The sequence below is a fragment of the Calonectris borealis genome, chromosome Z, assembly GCF_964195595.1.
Source record: "Calonectris borealis chromosome Z, bCalBor7.hap1.2, whole genome shotgun sequence".
NCBI lineage: Eukaryota > Metazoa > Chordata > Aves > Procellariiformes > Procellariidae > Calonectris > Calonectris borealis.
The window spans coordinates 74,040,835-74,062,863 of NC_134352.1; the positions used below are offsets into that span (position 1 = coordinate 74,040,835).

A 22,029-nucleotide genomic window follows, 5' to 3' on the forward strand; every position below is an offset into this window, starting at 1 on the left:
CAAGATCTGTGCTTCTGGAAAATTACACTCTAGGGGTTTCCTAAACAACATACTACAGCCCTTGCTGAGCACTGCCTTCTCCAACTGCATTGACAATTCCACTCCAAAATCACATTTGTTATCCCACCTTTTTTTTTTTTTTTTAAAAGTGCTACTCAAGATCAGGTAGATTATGCATTTAAACAGAGGTACAATACCAATTCCGGTGTTTTTTTTCATTAGAAATCAGAAGAAACTAAGTTATTTATGTCACTCATTTATTTCTCCCTTCACTTCTGCCAGGAAGGCTCTTCTACAACTTTTTTTCCCCCAACACCTGGCAAGCAGGCAGATGTACAAAACCAACAGGTATTGTCAAAACTGATTAACCAGCTTTGTCATCCTACTCTTTCCCTTCCCTCTGCTGTTTAATCTAATTAAGTAATTTGAAAGGGCCCTTGGGGATGGCAGAAAAGCCTGTGTTTTCCCACGTCTTGGTGATGTTTCATCTTTGACAGATGATCAAAGCGGCACAGGCCCTCCATTGGCTACACTTACCCTGAGCTAAGCCCTCTCAAAAGAAAAGCAGCAACACAAGTGTTAAAATAATTTATTATTTCCTCTGTGTGGGTACTTTATCGGTGCAAGTTGCAACAGGAATGCAAAGTGAGTAGCTTTGAATTACTATTTCCCCACCCCCAATGTGAAAGCTGCTGAGACGGTAGGTCAAATCCAGTCGTTAAAGAAAGGCTGATAAAACCAAAAGAAAGCACAGGTTCCTTCACAAGATAATACTCCTTTTGTTGCATCTTCCTTTTTTCCCAAAATTAGGACTTGCCTTCTCTGTTTAACTCTGAACACAGGCAGTGTGCACCTTTCAGTTTTGGGAGAGTTTTCATGTACGATTCTGAAGACTGTCACTGTAACAAAGTTCTATCTGTTTTTACGTTTCTCTTTTTTGTTTCTGGTGTTCACAGCTCCATTTACAGCTGGTGCTTGTGTGGCTTTTGCATGTCCTGTGGCTTTTAGGTGTTCAAACAGTTTATTTCGGGATGGAAATGCACAGTTGCAGGTTACACAGTGGATGGGAACTTCATTCTACAATGAGGGAAAAACCAAAATGCTTCACATTCATATGGAATATGTAATAAATTAATACAACAAATTGGTGTATGCAGTTTCTCTTAGCCAATGAAATGTAAATAAGCCGTTGGTTTCTATCACAGATATTCCATTACTGATTAACAATTAAGTATATATATTTAAAAAAAAAAATCACACATACGACTTCTTGACATTTTAAAGAATTCTAAGTATAACCAAGAACAAGAATGGAAGCCTTGCAAATCTAATTCAAGATAAAGAATACTTTTGATCTCGCCTGACTCTACACTTACTACTTCGGGCTCTGAGATTTAGTGAATTTAATGTGTATTAGCTGTAGTTATTACAAGATTTTGCTCTTTCTGGGAAGCATCAATATTGGGAAAGATGCAAATGGTACTGCCCGTCACCTGCCTGATGACAACAGCTCTGTCTTCAGTTGTTTTATTTGAACTGCCTTGGATACAGAGCTTTAACAACTCTCTTAGAACTGAAATGTAGTCCTGCTCTTCCCTGCAAGGACAAGAGCTGATGTTCCAGTCTCCTAGCTTCTAACAAAATCACAGGGATAGAAATACCTGCATTAGTAAAAGATAAGCAAAAAACTGAAACAGAATTTGTGGACTGGAGGTGATCAAACAACCAACTTTGTTTGTAATAACATGACCACCAGCTTTTAAATAGCGTGAGTAATTTGACATACCATTGTTGGGTGCTCTGAAGATGCCTTAGCAGACTTTTTTGCATCCTTAGCTTTTTTCCCTTTAGGTTTAGTACTGCTGATAAGAAAAGATAAACCAAGGTCAGTGCACAGGAACATTGAACATTTAGGAGCTTCTGATGGTTTTCAATCATCAATGTCCCTGCTGCTTTCCCCCGTTCTTCCTTCACGCAACACAATGCAAGTGCTTCCAGCAAAAAAGTAAAGCAATTTGATTTACACGACCAATTGTTGATCTCGAGATTCTGCTACTGGTAAGCGATGTGGCAGGGATCTGCAGTCAAACGCCATTTCCACAATAGATCCTAACACTCCTTGTTTAGTATCATATTTATCCAACTATGATTTAGTGGAGTAGCCCCCAGTTCACATTGGTGAGTAAATCTAGACTTGTTTGACAGCATCAAACACGACACAGAATGACACAGTGACGGCAATATTGCAAGTCAGCGCACCTTTTCTCTTCAGTTTTTGCTTCATTCACTTGGCCGACGTCTTCTGTAGCACTTGCATCCTCTGACACAGCACATCTTTGACCATCATTTACCAGCTCCTCTGCTGAGCCACTGTCCTTGTCCACGCAGGGCACCTCCTTTTGTTCAACTGTTTCTTCATCAGCACTTTTATCAAAAGAGTCCTCGTAAGTCTGTCCAAACAGAAGAAATGCAAGTTAACTACTTTAAGTTCATTAGTCATTACGTTTATAGTATTATACCTCATTTACCTCAAACATGGGTGGGTGGGGAGAACACAAAGCCATGGACCCTCTTAATTTTACTGTGTGTTTTCAGTGAGATTGTAACAGGTAAAACCTTAGTTCTCCTGTTTTGAAAGATGAGGCCACCTGTGATGAAGGGAAGAAAGACCAATAAAACAGCCTCTAAAACTAAGGAAGAGGAGAATGAAGGTAGCTTTTAAATATACACCTGTTTTGGCTCCCATTTCCCGTTATAAGATAGTGGCTTTGCTTATAGCTTTGCAAAATGTTAATTGTTTAGACTAAAGTTTTCTGTGCCAAACACCTGCGTTAGGACACTTAAGCCAAAATAACTGAGCTAATTGAAGCTAGACAGACACACTGTATTCTCCCTTCCTAACATTAGAAACACTGGCAGCCTTTTCCACGTACCAGAAGACAGAGTAGACTTCAATACATGCACTTGGCAAAAGATCAACCCCTGAGCATGTCTGCAGCAAAACAGCTCAGCTCCTAAAAGCAGGATAATGAATTTGATCTAACTACTCAATGCAATGAGTAATGCAACTCTATCACCTCTAGTATCTTTTGCAGAGTTTCAGCTACCTGGAAAAACCTGGCTAATCTATCTACCTTCAGGAAAAAAAAACAAAAAACCATAGTGATTCCCCGCACTCTGTAAAGCTTGGTAGAGGATGGAGGTTATGTTTCCAGAAGAATCTCTCTGCACAAGATTCCAGCTCATGCTACACGGGAGTGGCACGTACTGCCTGGGCTGCAGAAGACCTCGTGACCAAACTGATGGAAGAGAGACACAGTGCCTATATGCAACCTATACAGTGAGAACAAGACCTTCTGATTTCAAACTGAGGAGGCAAGAGTTGAACAGGAGCCTGGTGGCCTGCATGGAAACAAGAAGGTCAAGCCAATACTGACTTGGACTATGCAATAGCAGCCAAAGAGAAGCAAGAAAAATTCAGTTGCTTGAAAGTCTCACGGAAGCTTCTTGAGGATGAGAGAGAATGATGGTGTGGGAGAGGGCAGAGAAGGTGAACACATAATAGGAGAGTAGAGGGGTTAGGTTGGGGGTAGACACAAGACCATCTTGGGAAAGGATAGAAGAGGCAGAACCTGGTACAGATAGCTCACTTGGACAAGGCTAGGATTGAGGCAGTAAGTAGAGAAGAGGTGAGACTTGAAAAGATTTGTCGCGAGTGAGTGGTTTAGAGGCGGCCCAGATCAACAAGTGGCCCAGGGAAGAAAAGGGGGATATGAATGCACCACCACAAGGACCAAGCTTGAGGAAGGGAGACAGAAGTTTGCTCACTATGGCACTCCTGCCATTCAAGCCTGAAACAGCTTGCAGTTCTTGAATTTCACCCTGCTGCTGGCAGCACCCATCGGTCATATCATGCACAGACTCAGATCCTGGAGTACAACATATTGGCATTACTCGTGTTACAATTCAAGTGAAAGGTGGAATGGTTATGTTTGTTCCAACAACTACAGTGTCAGTAGGATGCCAACAACGTGTTACTTTTCCCCACCCCCCCAAGTTAGAGATTAACAAACAATACATTATAGCAACTCTAGCAACCAAAGCAGAAAACAACCACTAAACAATTAAGCTGCTAATGCACTATGGCCGTTTCTGGTCTTTCTGATCAATTCCTTGCATTCTCCTTATCTGCCTGTTTCCATCTGTTTTCCTTGCACTTCAGATGGTAGCCTTTTTTGAGAGCCAGAATCACATTTATTATTCTGCACAAACAGAACAAAGTGAGGTCTATGAGATTATTATCATAAAATATGTTCAGAGTGAGCGTAATAAAAATTATTTTGCAGTCGAAGAAGAATTAAAAATATCTAAAAACAGTCTTCAAGTTCTGTAGAATTTCAAGTTCTCTCATTTTTCAGGACACAAAAAAAGTTAAGTTAGGAGATAACAAAACTGGGTTGTAAAGTTCCCTGAATATCATAATATGACTACATACCATCATTGTTTTCTGTTTCTTCCTCTGCTTCTTTGAGAGTCTGTAAAGATAAGAATTTAAAATGACCTCTTTCCAAGAAAAAAAAAAACACAAACGAGTACAATTTCTAAAAAGGTACGAAGTTATACTGTTGCTTGTCCTCTTAACATGATATTAGGAAGACAGTAGCCACAAATAGGAAATTACTCATGCCTGAAATGAAAACAACAATTCTCCTGAACTACTCGTAGCATTTAGTAAAACATTTGTTCTGCTCAGACTGAATTTGAAGATACTAGTGAGATAGTTGGTATTATGCTTTGGCCATTCAAAAAATGAAGTTGTGCAACTTACTTCATCAATTCTGATTTTAATCACACTCATTTTCTATGCATGCCAGCATCCAACTGACAAGAAGTACCAAAAATCAATAAACACTAACCCTGTGCAAGTTCCCCTGTTTGAAAAATAACAATCAGTACTTTTCCTTAACATGTAACTTTAAGAAGCAGAGAAAATATGAGACTATTATCCTACAACATTTGAATCCAGTCATACTAATGCATGCATTTTATTGGAACTCTGATGCTAAGAAGTATTTTAAATTGCACAATACTATGAGTTCCAACATAACTATAAATCATCAGAAGCTCCCTCTGAGGGCCTCCAAGACTTATTAAATCATTAGTCATGATAAAATTAAAACAATTTAAAATACTTCTGCTTGGGCACATCTGCTGTTTCTTCCTCCTCTTTGGTATGTATTCCATTTGCATCATCCAAAGACACAGGAAATTTCCCCTCTTCTTCTTCCAGTTGCTGTCGTAACAGTGCTACCATCTCTCGATGCTTCTTTGATTTTTCGTGATTCTTCATGCTGCGAAGATCAACAGATCATTACTGCAGGTAGCTCTGAGCAAACATTGTTATATTTATAAATTATATATAATTATATATATATAAATTAATAACAGGTCCATTATCCATCACTATTACGTATGGAAAATTCTGCCCTGACAATGTCTCTACTGGAGACACCGATGACACTGACCATTATGTGAAGTTAAAAAGTCTTTAAAATGCATTTTTAAAAAAGTTAAAACCCAACATCCCCACCCCTAAATCCCCAGCCACAAGCACTTACGCTTTCTCAGTTTTTAACAATTTGTCACAAGCAGGGCAGTACAGGCCATCAACAAACTCAGCTTCTTCAGTTTCATCATTCAGTTTGTCTGAAGAGATCAGCAGGGATCAAAAAGACAGTCAGATGAGTGATTTTTGAGTAAGCTGTTCTTAAAGCCCCAACAAAAAGTCACAACACAACACAACATTCAAGTGGTCTAGTATTATTGACATGCAGACAGATCAAGACTATCTCACCAAATCACACATTAGCACAAATTATCAAGCTGTAGCTTGATGTCTTCTCATGTTCAATGGCAAACACCAGAGAGGGCTAAACTCCAGCCTGGCACATCTCAGCTGGAGGCAGGGAGTTGCACCAGTCAGACCTGTGAATCTGAGGCTTTAAGTGCAGCGAGCCAATACTCTGGCTGATGACTCACTATAGATCACTCCCCCACACCCCATACCTTCGATGCCTTTTGTCTCCTGTTCTTCTAATTCATCTTCATCATCTGATCCATCTCCAAATTCCTTTTCATACTGTGCCTCCATCTCTTGCAACTCTCTCTCCAGATCTGACATAGTTATCCAGCTCTGCTCTTTATACTGCTCAGCAAGCCTTTAAGTAGAATAATACAATAACTTCTACATTGCGTCCATGAGAGGGGAATTACAGTATTATTTAAAAGGTAACTTGTTCTTCTCTGGTATTTTAGAAGAAAAGTCCTGAACATATGACGATGGAGCAAACATTTGTCTGTAGGACCTGAAAATCTGAACAGTTAATTTGTGATGTCAATGGGCACATCTACGCTGCAAGTAAACAGGTATTAACGTAGGTGGGTCCTGCTTGAATTTCAGGCAGGAAATGCTATGCAGCACAGCCGGTATCAAGCTGACAGCAGGAAAGTCAGCTCAATCCTCAAAAGCAGTACAGCTGCTTTTACCTGCTGTAAACCCACAAACAGTACGGGACCACAAAAGCCACAAGCACAATACTGCTCGACTCTGCTCTATGGGAATGTACCAGCTCAGTTTTCCAAATCTAATTGTCGCCCAAGTTATCAATCAGTGCAGAGTACAGCTGAATTTTGCTCCAGCTCGCTCCTGGACTCAGAATTATCAAGCCATTTGTCAGTAAATGCTTCATTCTCCCTTTAGGGAAAACAAATATATGTAAAAAAATAAATAAATTGTACATAATATATTCCATATATGTTAATTATTATTACACAATTATAATCAATATGCAATTGTTTTGCAAGTGCACTCTTATTAAGAATTTAAGCTCCTTCCTCCCATTTGCAGGCAAAAAGCTCTTCTAGTTGGAAGAATAAATTGTGCTTACACTCAGGAGATCGCCTCTTCCTTCTACTTAATTTTGGGAAAATAAAAGCATCAAAAAAATGCATTTAGTCCAAAGAAAGGGTCCTTTCTGAAGAGTTAAAAGGAAAAGCAAAACTAAGTTCATTTTTCCCCACTTTGTTTTTAGCAGGTACAGTTCCAAGGCAGATGAAGCTGATCTAAGTCCAGGTTCTCACAGTCCTGTTCTCCCTCATTCCCAAACATACATTCTTTTTTTCTTTAAAGGAACAATGATAACTATTAAATCTTACTTCCCCAGGTAAGTAAAAGCACACTGGATTCTGTGCTACTACAGTCAGTTAACCTGCAGCACACAGATAACTATTCTCTGGTTATCTTAGATCTCTACATGTCAGTACAATGCAGAGACACTCAAGGTTTAAAAGCTCAGACTTGAGACCAAAACCAATATATAAAATTGCAAGTGGAGCTACTATTAGAATCTAACTCCATATGGTATCCTCATGGATAGTTTCTCCAAGTTTAAAAGAAAAGGTTTGTTCCACATTTACATACTTGGCTTGTTTGAGCTTCTGCTGCCTCCGAAATTCTTCTGCCTTCCTAGTTTTTTCTGCATTTTGTTCGTCTACAAGTTTTCTGTGAGCCTGTACTCTTTTATCCCTTTTACGAATAAAGGCTACTAGCTGACGGACCAGTTCACTCCTCTCTTTCCTTGCTTTATCTCTCGTTTTCTTGTTCTCTTTTTCCATAGCTCGTTTCTCCCAGCGGTTTGAGGCTTGTCGTGTGTCATATTCTTCTTTCCAAGCAAAGTTTTTCTGAGTACAGAAACTCTGCCAATATGCATAGAAAGGGTGGACTACCTGTAAGAAAAGAAAAATTTAAACAAGTCATTTGTTTACGGGGGGGACAAAACCCATACCAAATAATTCAGGACTTTTGTAGCAGTTTTGTTGTCTTCTATACAGGCCATAGTTTTCCATCAGAGTATAAATAAATCATATGAAGGTTTAGAGAAACCTCTAATATCATCCTTAACATTTCAAACCATGCCAAATCAACAACCTTGACTAAAATATTCCAAACTGCAACTTCTAAAAAATATCCCTTTGCAGGATTGGATCATGCTGACACTACTGCCCAGTTACTTAGCTGTGCTGTACTTTTCCTGTTGAACTGAAAAGCACAACCAGAATCAGATATGCTGTCTGCAAGCAGGCATATGCACATATTGCCTAAGAACCACCACACCAAATTACACCGAAGGTCAGCCATATATTTCCAACAGCAGCCAATGACCAGCACAAAAAGAGCAATAAAACAAACACGTGTACGTAATGCTTTTTCTTCCCTATATATTCTCCCTGCTTCCAGAGTAAGACAGAAATTAATAGCCCTTGACGGATTTTTCTTTCATGAGTTTGTTTAACGTTTCTTTTATTAACCCACGTAAATTGTTGGCATATACAATAGCATGAAGCTGTGACTTGCACAGTTTATCAAGGGGCTATGTGAAGATGTGCTTACTCCTGTTTTGTTAGCAAATTATATGACTGCAGATTAAAATGATGCCCTCTAGCTCTCATTACAAGAAACAGTAAATGATCTTTCCTTATTCTCTTTCCTTTTACTATTCATGAGTAAATGCTGGATTAATAAAATGGCATAATCATTATTTTTTGTTTTGTTCTCTATTCCTCTCCAAATAATTACTAACCTTCTGCATTTTGTATATTCAGGAAACAAGATATACTTAAACTTCCTTGTTACATTACTTGCCCCATTAAGCTGCCTTTTTACTACTTACTCCTACATGCTCTACTGTTTATATTTTGGAATATCTCATAGAAGTATTTAACCTAACAGTTTAATATTTCTTCGTCTAGTATCTCCTCTTCTCCTCCTTCTGCCATTGGTATTCACATGGACTACAACTACCAACACCTCAACACTAATTTCTAATGGCCTATCTACACGCAAAGGTTCACGGCTGTGGCCTCTGGCAGGTAAGTCACTACAGTTTTTCTCTGCTATCACAAAAACCCAGCTCTATAATAACCAATAAATACTCATATTTAATCCAATAATCTAAGTGAGATAAGACTCCCTATTTCAGATTTCTGCTTCAGAAGGGGCTATCTTCTGTGCAAAAGGATGCATGGCCATCAGCTGATGACAGGGATCATACTCCCCTTCACCAGCTGTATGAGTTGCATGACTTTCCTCCTCCTCAGCAGCTACCCGAAATACAAGCACATCTCTGACATTCTCCAAAAGACTGTACAGCAGCTCTTGCTGAACTCCCAGGTGGATTTTGTTTTGCCTACTACTTACACTTGGAGCTGATCGCTTTTGTTTCTGCATCTAATTGACCTACAAGTCTCTTCCCATGAAGTCTTGTGAAGTCACAGATTTAAGAATATCTTCCCCGGCTGCCTTTCAAGCTTCTTGTGAATTAACTCAGTAGACTGAACCAGCGATGATTCACATCACAGATTCTGAAGCCTCTGTACAGTTTTTGTAGCTCCCTTCTAAAACTCTTTTCCCTTTTCCCACGATAGTCCCACTGAATAGAGAAGTGGGCACTGCAATGCTGGAATCCTCTGACAGTGTAATCTCTTTGTCTGAATATAAGATAACAGGGATAATGACTTTCCCATTTAACTGAGACTATTTCTGATAAAATACCCCTACGAATCCCTTTAAAAACAAAAAAAAAAGTGAGCATTTTCCTTCCAGAACAGCATGAACAAGGCAGATATCAAAGCATGCTGGTGCTGGAATTCCAGCCATTTTTGCAGTTATTAATTGACAGCATAAAAGCTATTTTGGGTCCATACTCATATCTATCCCATGGCTTCAAAACAAGCAGTTTCCAAAAGATGTTTCAAGATAACTCCATGAAAAGAGAGATTTTAGCAGTTTCAGAGACACTAAATATTCTCTCCCTGAGAAAGATTTCCATTTGTTAAGCCATCCTGTAATTTTACCTGACATTCAAACACCCATTCTGACACTTCTTAGTGATTCAAATCTTACACAGTGATCTGTAACTTTGTTTCCAACTCCAGCCAAGTTTTGTCCCAGAGAAGTTACTCATTTTTAAGGTATGTATCAATTTAAATTTCATAATTAGTCATACTGTACAATTCTACTAAAAGTGAAGGGAGAAGTAGCAGACTAGGAGTAACATCTGAGTACACTGATACTGTGCAGTTATTCTCGGGGGGAAGTGCTATTACTTTACCATTTAATTTCAACACAGGAATACCGATAGTGTTAAAAAAAAATTCTGACAGAATAAAACAAATAGTTGGCAAACCAGATGATAAGAATTCAAGTGTCCCACACACATTTTCTTTTGTTGTTTCCCAAAGGAAACCATGCAATATTTTGGAAATTATATCTTACTACAGATTAATTGTAGATTACAAGAGTATCACAGTGGGAGCTCACATTGCAGGTGAACCGCCACATCTCCCATTTTCTGAAGGCTGTATTATGCAGTAAGTGCTATGCAGTTTTCCTAAATGAGGCAAGATACTAGGTGTTATTTAAAAAAAAAAAATTATCTCAATATCCCTTTCTGTAATGTAGGTTGCATTAAAACACTGGTGAACTATTCTCACCAGGAAGCAAAGAAAACATCTGTTCTTTTGATTTATAGGCCTTGCACTACACTTAGGCTTCATTGGCATAATTGATGGTTAGCCCTATGAAGTGTTTGTCTGACAACTTATCCTAAAAGCCTGGCTAATAATATAGTCCAACAGGAAATACTGATTTTAATTCACCTAAATATTATGAATCAGAACACAAGCACTTCCTTTATAGTAATGGTCTACAGTAGTAGAAAAGTCAGCAGATACATGGTTTTGTATTTACCTCAGAGATCAGCAGGAGCCTTTCCTTTGATTTCAGTGTGGGACAAAGTAATGACTTAACTGTGTTACTTTCAGTTCAGATTTTACACTTGCTCTTACCGTATCATAGTCACTTTGGGAATATCCAAACATAGGGAATTCTTCAGTATCTTCCTGGGTCATATATTCCATCTCTTCTTTTGCAATCTTTTCAAAAACTTGTCGATAGACTGTAAAGAATCCCTGAAATAAAAAAGAAAAAAATTCTGACTCATTTTGCATGGCTCAATAATAGATGTACAAATGCTCAGCTACAGTAGTGTATTTTAGAGAAATATTACAGTTCTGCAACAGCAACTCAAAAACAGGGTAAAGGCCTTGTAAGCACTTGCTCTAGATAGCAAGACCCTTCTGTTTAACACAGTTCCCATGCTCTCACATTCCTTTTATTTCCATCTCCTTCGTGTAGTCTCTGTCTCTCTCACACATCAAGCACCTGTATTCAAATCTAAACCAAAAAAAAAGTTTCAGCATGCTGGAGATATTGATAAGTTTCTGGTTACACAGGATCAAGTTCTGAGGAAGTTCTGAATATAAAATTCACCATTAAGCATCTTATCTCTTTGTAAATTAAGATGTTACTACCTCACTCCTAGTATAGTAACACAAAGACAGATAGGGATTTTCTCTGGCAGAGTTTTTTCTAATCACCTGGAGCTTTTTAAGTTATGATGAGTATCTTAAAATCCAACAGGGAATTCAATTATACGAAGCACGCTTTTCCCAAGGACTGTTGTTATATTGCCTTTTTTTAGTTTGAAGCACTCTAGCTTGTGAAAGAAATTTCTGAATAAACAGATGGTATTGCAAAGCACTGGAATGCTTCACTATATAATGTAAATAAATAATATATACACACTCTGTAGCTATACAATACAATTGGAAATCATTATTAAGTAATTGTTGGACAATAAGCAGGAATTAAAGCTTCCCTAAGTGTCCAGCATTAAGTTTTATCTTAGAAAGATTTGTGTAAGCATTATTACTAGCGGTGCTCAACAATTTCACACATAGCTTTTCAACACAAAGCAAATGTCAATACTTTTCATGAAATTTAAATTGATTCGTTAAAGATGAACTAATTCATTACCTTTTCATCATCTCCATATCCAGAGTAACAGCTAACAGTGAAGTAGCGCAGCAGATCTAAACTATCATCTTGATAGTCTCCATCAACTCCTCCTTTCAGCAGAGCCTCCCTGTGATTATCATACCTAGCAAAAATTCACAATGTCAAGGATGTAGAAAGACAGAACATTCCCCAGTGCTGGTAAGCTAACACAGTACACGTATCACCTCAACGTATAGCTTAGCCCAGTGTCTGGAATTTGTGTCTCATATCCAAAGTCTTCAGAGAGAAAAAAAGACAGGCTCAGTAAATATTCTCTCTTGACCTTTAGTTTACTTTATCTGCAATATCTATAGCAGCAATTTCTTAACGGGCAGCTAGCAAACACATTTAAGCAAGAGGCTTCAATAAGCTTTCAGAAATGGGTAGGACATTATTTAAACCATCCAATACATACATACACACACACAAAAAACCCCAAATCACACATTAGCATATAAAAAATGAAAAACTGTACTTTCCTTTCAAGGAGGACAAACTTAGCACAGGTGTTTTTGGCTGCACGATCTGGTAGATGCTGCAGCCCATTTGAAAAACGAGCTACACAGAACATTTAAAGTAGCAACCTCTTAAAAAAGAGATGTGTGTGCTATTTCAAATTAGGACTGTTACAGCAACACGACACCTTGCGTGCCGTTAAGGCTTACCATCTGCAGCAATCAATAACATACTGAACACCTGCATGCACTCAGCGTGGTGCTGGCTCTTCCCCGCTAAGGCAGGGAGGCCTGTGACCAGAGGGATACCCACGCTATCCTGCACGCTGCCTCCTGCTCTGGGAGGCAGAAACAGAGCCAACGCTGGCGTGTCCCCAGAGCACCCCTCAGCGCCCAGCCCAACACTGGCACCCAAAACACTGCGCGGAAGGTGGGGGTGCGCAGCTGGGCCTCCCCAGGAGGCTGCACCTTGCGTGGCTCCCAACTCTCCCAAAGCCCGACGCAAAGCGGCTGCTCCGGCCACAGAGGCCCGTGCTGACCTGCAGCAAGGCCCAGCGAGAACTAAATTCAAAGTCCCGGCTGAGAGAGAACTTAAAAAGTCTTTTCCAGGCCCCTACCAGACAAACACTGCTCACCAGGCTCTTTCCTGGGGGTCGCTGAGAACGTCATACGCTGCCTGGATCAACTTGAACTGTTCTGCTGCTTCCTCCGCGTTCTCTAGGTTTTTATCTGCAAGACAGCTTAATGAAATTCTAAACGACTCAAGGCACGACGGCAGCACCCGCCACAACCGCTTCAGAAACCCGGGAGAGGAACACCACGCCGCCAGTGCCACCGAGGGCGCTGCCGCAAGCGCCCACACGCTGCCCGGGCGCTGCCTCCCGGCCCCGCTCCCCGCAGGCCCCCGCGACAGACCCGGAGCGGTCCGGCTGGCGCCGGCACCCCCGGCGGAGCACCGACTGCAACCGCCTGTGAGGAAAAGGGGCTTCTGCCCCTGCAGACCGGGGCCCGCGGGGCCAAGCCAGGTCGGGGCAGGCCGGGCCCTCTCCTCAGGCCCACGGCCGGGCCGGGCCCGCGGAGCGCGGGCGTGGCGGCCGTACCCGGGTGCCAGCGCAGCGCCAGCCGGCGGTACGCCCGCTTCAGCTCCTCCTCGGCGGCGTCGCGCTTCACCCCCAGCACCTCGTAGTGACACTTCATGGCGGCGGGGTGGCGGCTCCGCGTGGGGGGAAGCGCCGGCCGGCCGGCGGCGCGGCCAGGCCAGCGGGCGGGGGCGGGGCCGGCGGCGCAGCCATCAGGAGCCCGGGCCGCCGCCGCCGCCACCCCCCGCCGGGAGGAGCTACGCGGGCGGGAGGCGGGGCGGGCCCCGGCGGCTGCAGGCCGGGGGGAAGCGGCGGGCAGCGCCGCCGAGAAGGGTGGTGGAGGGCCCCTGCCGCCCCAACACGCCTTCAGCGCCCGCCTTGTGTCGCCCGGCTGGCTGGTGGCTGTAGGAGAAACACGGGGAGGCTGCTGTCCCCGGCCGTACTGCCGGATTTTGGTCTTACAGTCGCCCGATGTCACAAATGCCTTGTGCTAGAAGTTCTGCGAACGCTCAGGAGCTCGGAGCTACAGCCAGCGCAGCCCCCGCCTCTCAGGTTATCAGGGTTATTCTTTTTTTGACACCTGTGCTCTTCAGAGGTCTGAGGTTTGGCCCAAGCTGAGAGAAGGGACTAAGGAATTTTAGTAGTTGAATGATTAATAGTAGTTAGAAGATTGAGTCAGTAGGTAGGGGCTTCATACTTTGTTCCTCACAAGGCCGGCTCAGCCTGATAAGGCCGACTTAGCTATGGTGTAAATTAACTGAGGCGCCTCACAAGGACAGCTCCTGATAAAGACTAAAAACTTGTCTCAAGAAGCCAGCTAAAACTGACCCTGCGGTATGGACAAAAGTAAGAAGACAACTGAGCCTGCGCAAGAACAAAAGGTTACTAGCGGTGACGAAGAGGAACTATCAGCCTTCATCCCCACGACCCCCGACGACCACCACGAGGAGGCAATGCGCAAGCGCAGATGGGAGGGGTCTATGGAAATGACTTCTTGGAACTCATTTTAATACAAAGCGGGGACGGGTCATGCATATGTATAGGCGTATTACAAAACTCTATGAATATGTAATATTTTACGGTATATATTTATGGTAAGTGCCGCGTTGAGGTGCGCACAATTTTGGTGGGACTACCCCCCGTGCCGCCCAGCGCTGAATAAACATACCTACTTTACAGTCTCATAGGTTGTGGAGTCCGGTTTCCGCAAGTCAAAGCCACCTTTCTCTCTAGATTAGATGTGTATCGGTTGGCGCAGCGTGAACTGGGCTTTGGATTAGGTGACGAGATCTGGGGGTTTGGGTTGACAGCCAGCTGAATGCGAGTCAACAGGGTGCCCTGGCAGCCAAGAGGGCCAACCGTGACCTGGGGTGCGTCGAGCACAGCACAGCTAGCCGGTCGAGGGAGGCGGTTGTCCCACTCTATGCTGCACGGTGCGGCCTCACCTGGAGTCCCGTGTGCAGTTTTGGGCACATAAGAAGGACATCAAACTATTAGAGTGTGCCCAGAGGAGGGCGACCAAGATGGTGTAAGGCCTTGAGGGCAAGACTTATGAGGAGCGGCTGAGGTCACTTGGTTTGTTCAGCTTGGAGAAGAGAAGGCAGAGGGGTGCCCTCACGGCAGTCTGCACCTTCCTCACGGGGGGCAGCGGAGGGGAAGGCGCTGATCTCCTCTCTGGTGACCAGCGACAGGACACGAGGAAATGGAATGAAGCTGCGTCAGGGGAAGTTCAGGTTGGACATTAGGAAAAGGTTCTTCACTGAGAAGGTGGTAAGTCACTGAAACAGGCTCCCCAGGGAAGTGGTCATGGCACCAACCTGTCAGAGTTCAAGGAGCGTCTGGGTGATGCCCTTAGTCATACGGTTTAGTTCTAGGTGGTCCTGCGAGGAGCAGAGAGTTGGACTTGATGATCTTTATAGGTCCCTTCCAACTAGAGATACTCTGTGATTCTATGTATTAGACTACACAAACTGAGCAGATGCCTGTACTCACCAGTCTTTCCAATCCGATGTCACACAGGCCACCTCGTTAACAGAGGTAACACTGAATTTCCCTGCCCTACCAAGTGGGATAAAATTTAGCGCTTAACAGGTCAGCATCCTCTTGTACCAGCAGTGTCCATTCAGCACCAAGACGCCAGAGGCTGAAACCAACAAAGGAACCAAATAGCAATAGGGCATGAGCAAGACCTTGCCACAGAGGGAAGCTGAGGGAGCAGACAGGGAAACAGCACTAGAGTCAGTGCAAGAACCAGGTCATGAGATCTGGAACTGGAAAGCAGATTAAAGAAAGGTAATGAAGAAATAGCCCCAGAGAGGTCCATAACTATTTGCTAACATCAGCCAAGGAAAGCTTCTTGCTAAGCACTACAGAAAAATTCTCACCCACTTATGGTTGAGATTTTTTAGTGTGGTTGGAGGCTGATGCCATTAGATTTTCTGTGAGAGAATAGTTGCACACCCCTTTCCTCAGCTAGTAATTTATGAACATAGTGACCCATTTAACTGCATCTGGCAAAAGGGCAGACTGGCAGACAATTATTTCCTAAAAGCTTCATGAAAATACAGCCCCAGATTAAAGCTGACCTCATGCTGCAGCTCTGAGGCAATGTCAACTGTCAGACAGTGGGCAAGAACTACAGTGAACTGAACTGTGGACTTTCTGCTGCTCATCAGTGTGCAATGAACTCTGCTGCATTTCAAGTACAGACATTATCCATGAGCAAAATCAAGGCTTTTGGTTATAATGGCTTTTAAGCAATATTGGAAGCTTATTTGCCAATTTTATATGAAAAAACCTAGACAGACTCACTACTTTGTAAAACAACACCTAAACAACACATACAACTGAACCAAGAGGACAGCATTCAAAAAAAAAATTGCTTGCATGTGTAAGTGTATAAAAGCATGGAATTCTGTTAAACACAATCATTGCTTTTAAGCAGTGCTGCTGTAACAGAGAATCACGGGCAATTCAATTTCAGGCTACTTTCAGGTTTTGATATGCAGTCATGGGTAGCATGCACCTCTTCCCTTTAGAGAACTTGCAATGAATTTGGTATTAAGGGCTAGCCTTCCTCCCCCATAGCTATGTTTCAGGTCCTAAGAACCTGATTATGTACAGGAGTTCCCACAGGCAAGAATAGCAGCTTTTTTTACTATTAATAAAAAAAGAGCAATTAAGAAGCTGTAATCCTTTGCATTCCTGAGGGATTATGAGGTGAAAAAATCAATGCTACCCCCCAAGAGAGAATTCCTATGAAGCTAAAAGTTTTAGAACGATTTTCTACTCGTGTCAGACTAGGAAAGCTAACTTCTGAATTCAAGAGCATGATGAGCATCAACGACTACCCAGTTATTTTTATTCCTTGCACATGCTACAGTGAGTTGTCAGCCAGAGGTATTCAAGTGTAAGACACCAATTCTCAAAAGCAGAAATATTTGGAGTGTCTTATTCTCCCTTCCCTGTTGCCACGTTGTTTTTCAAAACCTAGAATCCTCTCAAAGAGAGGAAGACAATAAAAGAGTGCAAACTCAATCCTAATAAAGATATTTTGTTTACTTAAAACTGAAGTCCAATTAGTTTTGCCTGTAAAAACAAGTATTTACAATATTATGTCAATATAGCTAGTTTCATCACTTGTAACATTTATGCTGATGCTTCAGTTCTGAAAAGCTTTTTTTGCTTCTTCCTCTGAATTTTGCGTGGCTTCTTTTTATCTTTAACAATTGGCTTTGACTCTGGTTTCACAAGCTGTATTTCCACTGGCTTTTCTTCAGCTGGAGTTTCAAAGACCACTTCAGTGGGATCTTCTTTAATAAGCACCTTACTCCCTGTTTTCTTAATCTTTTGTACTTCCTTCACGTGCTGTTTCTCTCTAAACTTAGCCGCCACTGACAATCTTACCAGCCGTCGATGCTATAAAGATAAGAATATAAATTACATCAGGTAATTTATTTATCAATTACATCCAATAAGCAAGATGGAAGAAATCAGGTATTAAGGGAACGGGTGGTAGTTTCTCTGCTTAATTGTCAAAACCCTCAGTGTAATGCCATCTTTTCAGTGACATGAATTTTGCATTCATTCCATTTTTACAAAATTACTCTGTTCTCAAATTGTGATCAGCCAGGGCACTCTTTTCTACAAAGGGTCCCAGGGAAAGGTACAGACAGACTGCAAGATCGGCTTTCAATTAGTTGCTAAATGAAAGAGAAGACAAAGACAAAGCTGCTTACCATATTTGGGGACTGGTAATGAGGATTTTCATAGAGAGTTGGTCCTCCAAAGCTACCTTGGAAGATTTTTATGAGGTTCAGGACAAAACGAGGCCCAATTTCTACTAGAGATGCATCTTCTTCTATTATCTGCAAAAAATAGAATATTCTCTTCATTTCTCATGGATCAAATCAAACTATATGACCTTGTAGGCACCTTGCATATGGCAATACACAACTGAATTTAAATCCAAGATATGATGCCACTGAAGATGATAAGCCTGACTTGTATAAACACAATTCTGTATATAAAGCAGTTCTTTTAGGTTCAAGCAAGCACTTAGAGAGTACTAGGTATTTGTGAATTCCTACTTTAGAAAGTAAGCTCAGCACACTTTGGGTCAAAGCAGCAAGTAAGGATAAAAGGCAAGCAAAGCTTAGGCTTTGGCTAGTACTTCCCATTACTGAGACAACGATCATAGAATCACGACTAACAGAATGCAAGCTGAAGTACATGGAACTTAAACCAGCTCTCTCCAGAGAGATGGGAGAAGATAAGTCATTTTAGGACACTGAAATTGCTTTGTGCAAGCACTAGCTGTTGGCATATCCTGATAATAATGATTCTTCTCATTTTATTGTAATTAATAGATTTGATATGACATTACTCCACTGAGCTCCTCCTGAAGAGCTAAAAGTGACCACTAACCTGGTAATTCCGAAACCAGATCCTCTCGTCTGTAACGGTGAAGGTGAAAACATGATCTACAAAAGGCTGGCTTTTGGGGTGATACTGTGGTGTACTAAATATCTGTAATAAAAGGCAGTACTTCTAAATATCTGTAATTTAACAGCCAAACAAAAATGGCTCATTTTTAATTCATTTTAACTTACTAAGATCCCGATCCCAGGTTACATTTCAAAACTCAAAACTTAAGAACAAGTGTCCCAGTGACTTTAAGCACATGACCCTAATCCTTTGAAGACTCTTTGCAATTTCAGAAGTGTAAAACTACTACTTAAAAAAAACCTTGAGATTTTTAAATATGTTGCCAAAAAACATTTCCAATAAGGAAGAAACACTGAACAGCAGAACTACAGACTGACCTGAATAAACAGTTCTTTTAGCAGGGCATAGTGTGGCTCCTTGTCAAAAGTCTACAAAGAAAAAAATGTAATTTTACATACAAAGCTCAATGCAATAGTCATGCAAAGAAAACAAAAGCATACTCAATAAAATAAAACTTATACTTACTGGATCAAAAGACAAAAGGGGCCGTGAGCCCCTTAGGCAGTTTCCTGTCATCTTCAATTCAGCCAGTGTGTGAACTACAGTGATTTTTTTAAAAAGATTGTTTTAGTACTTACAGAAAACTGTATAGACAAGAAAGCAAGAGTCCAAACACAATAATGTCAACCAACTTACCGTTCTGCACTAAGAATTTAGCTGATGGTCCCTGTGGTGTATTTGAAAGCCTGCAGAGGACAGGTAGTGGAGAAGAGAGAAAAGAAAAATGTTAATCCTCCTGCAGAGGACAGTTAGTGGAGAAGAGAGAAAAGAAAAATGTAATCCAGCCAGAAGGTATGCTGGATTTCTACAGTAACACTCCAACCAGTTAGTTCTGTATTGAAGTAATTTCAGTTGCTTGTACAGCATTATTGAGTTCTTTTAACACACTTACAAATACTGACTTTCTAAACAATTTTGTAGAATGCTTCTGTAAACAGTCTACAAAAGCTGGTAATGCATTGTAAACTTGCACTACCTACAGAAGTGCAGGATTAGTACAGATTTAACTACGCAACACTATTTCAATGCACCTTCACTACTACAGTAAGAAACTTTAGACAAAACGGAAGCATTCCCAGCTATATATGAAATGTAAGAAAACATAACATTTCCTTACCACATATAGAGATCCTGTTTCTTTTTGGCTTCAAAAAAGATGCACTTATTGCAGTTTTTCATTTCACACACCTACACAAGACAAGCCAAATCAGCTGTTTACAAAATTCTGAAGACATTTTCAAAAACTTTCCACATTAATCTCTAATATCTTCCCCCCTCCAAAACATAAGTTCAAAACCAAAGGTCTTGTCTCAATAAATTACACCTACTGATCCCCAAACTTAAATTGAAGCACTTGTTTTGTTGAAAAATCTCACGTATTTATTACCAGGAGTAATAACTTCACTAAAGCTACAAGCAATCTGGTAAGTTCTCCAGGATATTAACATTAGAGCAGGAGTCGTGACATGAGGTTCTAGTTTCAGAACTACCAATGTCCTACTACATTGTTTGGCCTGGCTGCACGTTTGTTCCCTGCTTGCTCCAAGTATAAACTGTAATACACCTTTCATCCATATAGAAAGGCACATTCTGTTTTATTTCTTCATGACGAAAATCTATGTTTAATTAAAGGTTTCATTTTGGTTTTATTAATCAAAAGTCAACTTCCTGTTTTAACATGAGCACTTTTTGAGTATCAGTAGTTTTCATCTATGAAGTTATACAACGCCTGTAACTAGCATGAGATCCTTTGAACTTGGTTGCCCTTCTCTCTTGCACATTGAATTTCCAGAGAAAATAAAGAAGAAGCACTACTTAAATCCTGGATTACCTCATTAATTACAAACAACTGGTCTTTACGGTCCATTTTAGTATCTGGAAGACAAGAACAACATTTAGAAGGCTGGAAAACCAATTTAACACAGGAAGTTAACAGTCACTCCTTTTGCAAAAATTTTACTGGTTATAAATGAAAGACTAAGAATAACTATCAGGTTGTTTCAGCCATGTTATGCAATAAATAAACATAGCAACAAAAGTATCTGGGCACTTACAGGAATGAGGCCATAGGAGTCATTTCCCAGAAAATATTCAGATACAATGACAGTCACTGCATTTGTTGGCTCAAAAGGGGTTTGGTGTTTGTTTGTTTAAAAGAAAAGTTTCATCAAAACAGTTATGTACCACATTTTTAAAAAGAACAGGTTGTTAGAAGTTCTTGGTTTAAAATTATTCTGAAAACGTAAGTTAAGGACGATGCCTAATCCTACCTGCTTTAGAGTGAGGCATCAACGTTCTTAAGTCTTGCATTAGATGCCTTGTTCTGAAATTAATTCCACGAGAAGAGAAAATAAGCACTCGTTCTTTGTTTTTCCATTTACCCTGGGAAAAACACACAAAAGTTAAGCTACTACAACACAGCAACAATAAACATTTGAACTGTAATTACAGAAAAACACAGTAAGAACATTTGTTATTAACATTCTCTCCCCATCCACACAGAATCACTCTCTCAGCAAGACTTTCCTACGGAACACAGGGGCAAAAGTTTTTATGTGAAGAAGTGTCATCCATCCTGCTTCAGTATGTTCCTTTCACTCATACAAAACATGTAAGTATTAAGAAAACCATATGCAATACTTATTTGCAAAAGGCATCCCTCCTTTCCCACAAAATGACCTGAGCTACAGCCTTGCAGCACAATTTAGCTTTTCCTACAGATGAGCATGTGACGAAATCTCAGACTTCAACGTGCTACTTTTGGGGTTTTTTTAAGCAAACTATAAGGCAATTATTGAAACCTTCTCAGGATGATTCCTAATCAAAACAGGCATAATTTCCATATATCCTTTGTATGTAACAGAATTACGCAACTCTCTAAAATACTTTTGAGATTAAGGTAATACAATTTATTTACACTGACTAGAATAACGCTCTTCACAGATTTTCATAAAAATAACATACCATCGCATCTTACTTTTATTTGTGCTGGGATTATAAAAAAATTACGAATAAGCCTCTCTACCCTCGCTCAGCAGCCGGGTTCCTCGCAGACACCCCGGGTCCCGGTACCCAGCCGCGGGCGCAGCAAAGGCAGCAGGAGCCGGCCCCCAGGCGCCGCGCAGCCCGTCAGCAGCAGCCCGTGGTAGCGGGTCCCCCGTGCCTCTGCCATTCCCCATGGAGGCGGACTACCTCCCTAAGGCACCGCCCGGGCACGGAGAGGAGGCGCCCCTCCTATGGGTGAACGCCGTCCCGGGCAGGGAGCAGAGCGGGGACACCCGGCCCGGCGCGGCCCGGTCCGGTCCGCTCTGCCCTGAGCAGCTGGGCTGGGACGTACCTGGGAGACCGGTGGCGGGATGCTGTACTCCTCCGGGCCCGCTCCGTCCGGGCACGGCTTGGCATCCGGCTCGGGGGCGCTCGGGGCACTCCTACCTCGCTTCTTCGGCCGCGCCGCCGGGGCGTCACGCTTCCTCTTGGCCGCCGCCATCTTGCCCGCACCACGCCGTGCCCACAGTCGCTCGCGCTTCCGCCC

The 22,029-nt window shown here is 41.7% G+C and overlaps 2 protein-coding genes across 3 annotated transcripts; both read right to left on the reverse strand.

The window, feature by feature from the left end:
* Positions 1-575: 575 nt before the first annotated feature.
* Positions 576-13,717, reverse strand: DNAJC21 (DnaJ heat shock protein family (Hsp40) member C21). Of its 2 annotated transcripts, none has more exons than XM_075137111.1 (12): positions 13,512-13,717; positions 13,047-13,140; positions 11,936-12,059; positions 10,906-11,028; positions 7,481-7,785; positions 6,067-6,218; positions 5,619-5,706; positions 5,193-5,351; positions 4,496-4,535; positions 2,260-2,450; positions 1,787-1,859; positions 576-1,077 (listed from the first exon to the last, which is right to left on the reverse strand). In XM_075137111.1, exons 1-12 carry the CDS (start codon positions 13,606-13,608, stop codon positions 913-915), a joined length of 1,611 nt encoding a protein of 536 aa, XP_074993212.1. In that variant the 5' UTR covers positions 13,609-13,717; the 3' UTR covers positions 576-912. The 2 variants fall into 2 exon arrangements, with proteins under 2 accessions (XP_074993212.1, XP_074993211.1); XM_075137110.1 differs by having other exon boundaries at positions 1,787-1,862.
* A 3,310-nt stretch (positions 13,718-17,027) lies between these two features.
* On the reverse strand, positions 17,028-22,019 carry BRIX1 (biogenesis of ribosomes BRX1). Its single transcript, XM_075137114.1, has 10 exons — positions 21,835-22,019; positions 20,768-20,879; positions 20,329-20,372; positions 19,615-19,685; positions 19,134-19,183; positions 18,963-19,036; positions 18,815-18,865; positions 18,417-18,518; positions 17,729-17,857; positions 17,028-17,408 (listed from the first exon to the last, which is right to left on the reverse strand). Exons 1-10 carry the CDS (start codon positions 21,982-21,984, stop codon positions 17,139-17,141), a joined length of 1,053 nt encoding a protein of 350 aa, XP_074993215.1. The 5' UTR covers positions 21,985-22,019; the 3' UTR covers positions 17,028-17,138.
* Positions 22,020-22,029: the final 10 nt, after the last annotated feature.

Coding starts and splice junctions, on each gene's coding strand:
- DNAJC21 (XM_075137110.1), bottom strand. CDS start 13,608: ATGAAGTGTCACTACGAGGTGCTGGGGGTGAAGCGCGACGCCGCCGAG. Junction 12,060..13,046: donor GACCCCCAGGAAAGAGCCTG/GTGAGCAGTGTT, acceptor AATTTTTGCTAG/GTATGATAATCACAGGGAGG. Junction 7,786..10,905: donor CCCAAAGTGACTATGATACG/GTAAGAGCAAGT, acceptor CTTTTCTTACAG/GTAGTCCACCCTTTCTATGC.
- BRIX1 (XM_075137114.1), bottom strand. CDS start 21,984: ATGGCGGCGGCCAAGAGGAAGCGTGACGCCCCGGCGGCGCGGCCGAAG. Junction 19,184..19,614: donor AAACAGGATCTCTATATGTG/GTAAGGAAATGT, acceptor TGTCCTCTGCAG/GCTTTCAAATACACCACAGG. Junction 19,037..19,133: donor TAAATTCTTAGTGCAGAACG/GTAAGTTGGTTG, acceptor AAATCACTGTAG/TTCACACACTGGCTGAATTG.